This window comes from Pararge aegeria, chromosome 21 (assembly GCF_905163445.1).
Source record: "Pararge aegeria chromosome 21, ilParAegt1.1, whole genome shotgun sequence".
NCBI lineage: Eukaryota > Metazoa > Arthropoda > Insecta > Lepidoptera > Nymphalidae > Pararge > Pararge aegeria.
The window spans coordinates 10,486,231-10,492,230 of NC_053200.1; the positions used below are offsets into that span (position 1 = coordinate 10,486,231).

The 6,000-nt window shown below is 35.6% G+C and overlaps 1 protein-coding gene across 1 annotated transcript in view; it reads left to right on the forward strand.

The window, feature by feature from the left end:
* Window positions 1-4,984, forward strand: part of LOC120633027 (follistatin-A) — a 45,931-nt gene extending 40,947 nt beyond the window's left edge. The window contains exons 4-6 of the mRNA XM_039903060.1: window positions 2,604-2,819; window positions 3,100-3,321; window positions 3,811-4,984. Coding sequence (XP_039758994.1) covers window positions 2,604-2,819; window positions 3,100-3,321; window positions 3,811-3,887 — 515 coding nt within the window. The 3' untranslated portion in view covers window positions 3,888-4,984. The remainder of the gene's footprint in view (window positions 1-2,603; window positions 2,820-3,099; window positions 3,322-3,810) is intronic.
* Window positions 4,985-6,000: the final 1,016 nt, after the last annotated feature.

Below are 6,000 nucleotides of genomic sequence, written 5' to 3' on the forward strand. Positions count from 1 at the left end.
AATGAGGACTCTCTGTCTGGCTCACTCTGGAACTAGTTACTGGGTAGATTAACCTTCGAACAAATTTTATTGTTCTTTGTTGTCGCCAGAATCAAAAATCATTTGTTTCTTATTTTTAAATTAACATGAGTCTTATCAAAGTCATCCAAGTCTGTAATATTTTAGCTTAGTTAGGTGCGCCCTTATAAGCATTGCATTAAGAATGAGTTTAACCCATCATTATTTTGACGGCCGATTGGCGCAGTGGGCAGCGACCCTGCTATCTGAGTCCAAGGCCGTGGGTTCGATTCCCACTACTGGAAAATGTTTGTGTGATGAGCATGATTGCTTTTCAGTGTCTGGGTGTTTATATGCATACTTATTCTAAGTATTTATGTATATTATTCATAAAAAATATTCATCAGTTATCTTAGTACCCATAACACAAGCTACGCTTACTTTGGGCCTAGATGGCGATGTGTGTATTGTCGTAGTATATTTATTTATTTAATGCAGGTAGTAATTTCACTCGCTCTATGAGAGAGGCCTGTAGTTCACCATACTCAACCTATTATCATCCCACTACCGACCACAGGCCTCCTGAATTTTAAACCCACCCCACTGTCCCAATGCGGGTTGGCGGCATTAGCAATTATTTATACTGACGCCATCTCTTGCATTTCGAAGTACTCAGAATTTCTTGAGAGAAAAACCCAATACTATTCTTTGGCCTGACTTAGGGATCGAACCCTGGAACTCATGATCTGCAGTCAAATATGATAACCACTAGATCAATGAGACATTATGAGTGCCCCAGTAGCTTATTTCTAAAGTAAGGTCTTACATAAGTATTACGTAGGTAACTACCATTTATAAAAGGCATAAAATAACTAGAATGCAGTTTTGACAATAACGAGCAAACGAGCTTACATTATACAATATCTAATGATTCGAATAATAATCTTATCTAGGTAGAGACCAAAATTACGGCCAACTGTGGCAGATTAAAACCACATACCTAGGTACTGGTGGGCAAATACTGGCAACGAAGGCGATGTTATCTTGTCTCTGCAATGTTAATACAATCTCTTAATGGCAGGTGAAGTTATACATCATCAATCAGCTTTAATGCTGGCCACACAGCCTCCTACAGTCTACGTCTCATTTATTTATTGTAATTCTATAATCAAATCAATCAAATTAGATTTCTGTATGCGTTTTCCAAATAATTGCCTATAATATAATTCTTCGAACGACAGCATAACTTTAACACACAGAGAGGCATTTTTTTTTTTAGAAAAACGAAACAAGGTCTCCCTTCTGAGTAACTATCTATCGAATACCTCAATGTTCGAATACCTAATATGATCCTTTTTCGAATAAAGGACTTTCACGGGACCAACATATTCCCACGAATTTGCCTATAGTGGATTGCCTAGTAGTTAGGACTTTAGCGTCACTTTCGGGGGGACCGACAGAGTTTGAATCCCAGCACGCACCTCTTACTTTCCTCAGTTACGTGAGTTATAAGCAATTTTAATATCACTTGCTTCGACGGTAAAGGAAAACATCGTGAAGAAACCTGCCTGCGAGTTGCCCATAATGCTCAAAGGCGTGTGGAGTTCACCAATCCGCACTGGGCCAGCGTGGCGAACTACGGACTTTACCCTTTCTCATGGTGGGAGGAGACCCGTGCCCTGAAGTGGGTTAATATAATGATGAGTATCTGAATATAGGTACTTAGGTAGGTATAGAATAGTTCAGTAAACTTCCAATTGCTATTAATAAATCAACGTTAAACATTATTCAGTCAAAATACCTCCAACTATCTCTACGCCAGATACAAAATATTTAAGCACAAGCAGCAATGCTCGGCCTGATTTCAACCGAGATAAATTCTCCGTAATCTGAGCTCTAAAGTGGCTGCACTTGATCGCTGTCTAGACTAGACTCTATCGCCGGTCTATAAACCGCAATACGATACAATCCACTGGGAAAGGCGTCGAATATTTACAGTCGAAGCTCGTTAGTCTGATTTCTACTCGGTTATTATGTTACGTTCGGCGTCATATTTCCTCATTCATTGTTGTCACTGGTTATCAGAGGGTACCATATAGCCCCTTGGACTTTTACTATGAGTTTGTTTACCGCTCTAAGAATTTAAATTCTTTTAGGGGAACCATCTAGAGCTGCGGGGCCTACTGTCTTTGACGTGGTAACGCACAGTGGGTTTTAAATAGAACTTCGCTTTTTCAGAATTTTAAAATAAGTAACTTTTTCTGGTAAAATCAATCGGAATCCTTAGTTTAATTAGGCTTCTATGCTTTATTTTATTTCTTTTGTGTACAACGTGATTAATTATTATTCATTTCATTTCAAAAAAATCCGCGATTTGATCCGTCTGGACTCTAGGTAGCAGATATCTATCTATAATTTTTGATAAATAAATTTATCCCAACCAACATCTCGGGCTGTTATAAAAAAAAATGCTAATAATTGTAGGTAGGGATTTTGAAGTAATTTTTATTTGTAAATATTTTAATGTGATTTATTATCTAAATTATATTTCGTTAAAGTAAATTAGGTAATTAATTTGTGTAATTAATCATTGTTTTTGTTGACAGTTGGAAGTTGTGAAGGAGTGCGTTGTGGGGGCGAGAAGCGTTGCGTCCTGGACGCGGAGCTTGGCGCCCACTGCGTGCGTTGCGGCGCCTGCAGCGTGGCAGGCGCGCCTGTGTGTGCGGTAGACGGACGCACTTACGCGGGCGCATGTGCGTTGAGGAAGGCGGCTTGCGAGCGTGGGAAGGCGCTGCCTCTTGCTTACAAAGGATCTTGTATAGGTTAGTGACGTTTTTTTTATAAATCGCATTATTATTATTTTTCAACCTGATAATATACTTTATAAGTTCAACTATTAAAATCTGTAGTTAGATTAATACTTTTATAGCAAATGGAAATTACTGAATTCTGAACCACTCAAACCTAAAAATATTTAACCTTGTAATATTGAATATAATAGTTATTATTTCAAATATATCATGAAAATTTTGATGATTTTAGCTTGATAATTAAAAACAATTATTTTAATAATTTTTATAAAGATCATTTTTTTATTCGCAGCAAACGCAACATGTGCCCGGGTGCGTTGCGGTGCGGGCCAACGCTGCGTGTCGGGCGGTGCAAGCGGCGTGCGGTGCGTTTCGTGCGGTGCGTGCGGCGGCGGTGCGCGACGCACTATCTGCGGGTCGGACGCGCGCACGTACGCGTCCTGGTGCCGGTTGCAGCGTGCTACTTGCCATGCGGGCAAAGTCGTTGACCTGCTGCACCCTGGACCATGCAAAGGTAACTTGTCTTTTGACACAGTTGCGCAAGAATGTAACGTTGAACCCCTTCCTGAAAGCTATAATGGGTCTATCATGGGTGTGGTCTACTTACTATGCTGCCCAAAATCAGTTGCTTTTTTTTCAATAATGCATCGCACAGTGACGTAGTTAACTCAAGACTATACAATTTTGTTGAAACTTTGTATGTGATGCTTGTGATCTGTGAATTCTGTATTTACCAACCAGTCTATCTCCGGGCAATACAACCGAGACTTAAGTGCAGTTGATAATTTCTGTCTAAACCTAGTGACCGCTGTCCTTACCTTTTTATTTTACTGAAATTTAAGTTTTTGAAAGTGCTTTTAAATTCATATATAATCTTAAATTACAAACTTGCGAAAATAACATGGCATATTTTTTATTTTTTCCGAATTTCTCACAATATAGCGTCCGGAGGGTAGTATAACATAGTATAAATACGGATACTTAATTATGTTTTCTGTTCCAGAATATAAAAATATTACGGACAATAGTGTGAATGGCGAGAAAAACCGGAAGGATGTGGACACAACGCGAGTCCTATAGTCATAGACACTAGAATTAACACTGAAGTGTTTAAATAGCTTCGTAGGTGGTAAACGTTCATGCGACGATTTGTGAACCATATTGTGCAGTTTCCGAACATGCTGCGCTGAAATCGAAAACAAGGAGACAGTGGAAGGAATCAGAGTCTGTTAGTATTAGGAAAAGCGACCATAAATAATATTTTAGAGAAAAAAAAGAACGAAAAATTTAAACTGTTATCTAAGACTTATCACGATACTATCAAGTTTTATGGAACATTTGTATTATTTATTGTCAAAGACAGAACGCAGGAGTTATGCCAGTTTCAGAGCAAATTGTTCGTTGTGACTTGTTGTAGATTTAGGAGAATTCTCGAATCTGTTGCACATTTTTCGACTATAGTAGATAAATAATGTCTTATATGTAGTTATAAATGAATAACACTTTACATTATTAAAATTGAGCACCAAATTGTACTTAATATTTAGTCAAAATGTTAAAGATAGAACTGTAGTTAGCACAATATTCGGTACTTGTACGATGTAAGCGTGTATTTCTTAATTAGAAAATCCTAATTTCCGTCTTGTTGGCGTTCGCTAATAGTGAGATGTTATTCACTCTGGAGGATATTTTTTGAAGTCACAAGAGTTACAAGAAAATTACCAATAACTATTTATTACGTTTAATATTATAAAGTTTTATCTAAAGGGATGTTAACAAGAGCATCATCCGGACTCAGTGGTACTTTTCGTGCCATTGGTGGAACAAGGTGGTAGCATTACGAGAAGTAAGCGGTGTAGGCTACACTATTAACGTAGATTCCAAAAATCAGCCTAATGATTTCACAGAAACACCTTAGAACTTCATCTTCCGAGTTCCATTCTTCTTTAGGTAAATATACGGTAATTTTTAGGGTTTACGGTACCACCTATTATCTAAAAGTATCTATATTAGTAAATTATAGTTTTGGGAAAATCATTACAATTTCAAGTAACATATATTTCAGTTTTCATCTATAATTAAAATAAAGGAACCTAAAAATAACAAACCCATTCGAATTAAGATACCTTTGAATATAACAACTAAAATAACTTAGCTATCTAATCGTAGTGATTTAACATCACTTTTACTATATTTCAAGTAACATATATTTCAGTTTTCATCTATAATTAAAATAAAGGAACCTAAAAATAACAAACCCATTTGAATTAAGATACCTTTGAATATAACAACTAAAATAACTTAGCTATCTAATCTTAATGATTTAACATCACTTTTACTATGACTTGGAATTTCGGCTATTGTTTTTCATATTAGGACTATATTCTAATCGTAGTGATTTAACATCACTTTTACTATGACTTGGAATTTCGGCTATTGTTTTTCATATTAGGACTATATTTATCCGTGACTCCATATTTTGACCTTAAATAGGCCTGGGTTAGCGAGTTAAATAAATGTAACATTACTAAAAGAGAGATACCTAAATTTAATAATCATAAACAAGGCTACTAGGAAAAGGTGTACTGCTTACACTGCTAAAAGTATTGATTCTTGAACTAAAGTTTTGATTATCAATATACTGTAATACCTCGCACAGTAAGGGTTTAATCTAGGCATCTCTCTTTTAGTAATGTTACATTTCTTTAACTCGCTATCCCGGGCCTATACCTACACCAGCTATTTGCGAAACCGCCTTAAGAAGTAATAACATCTTACTGTTAGCTACTATTACAAAATTTGTAGGATTAAATAACTTAAATTTTCATTGGACTGACAAATTGTTCTTAAAATTTTAATAACTTTTAGTAGGTACTTTAAGACTTAAGTAATTTTACTTCACGTAATGTGGTTTTAACGCTTAATGCAATATTTATTATTAAGTTATAAAGTTTTAGTGCAATATGTTATTGAAAATTGTGTGAAATTTATGTTTATGATGTTTTGTTTTGTTTTATTTTTTATATACAAATGTGTCTCACAATCATTATTAATTATAACGAAATTCGGTAAACACGAGAATGTTTTTGAAATACTTATTTCAGTATTATGTGTATGTAAGTTATATAATTTTTTTTTAATTTTCGAAACATTTTACATTGAAATTAGGTGACTTTATAGACTGTAGATAAGA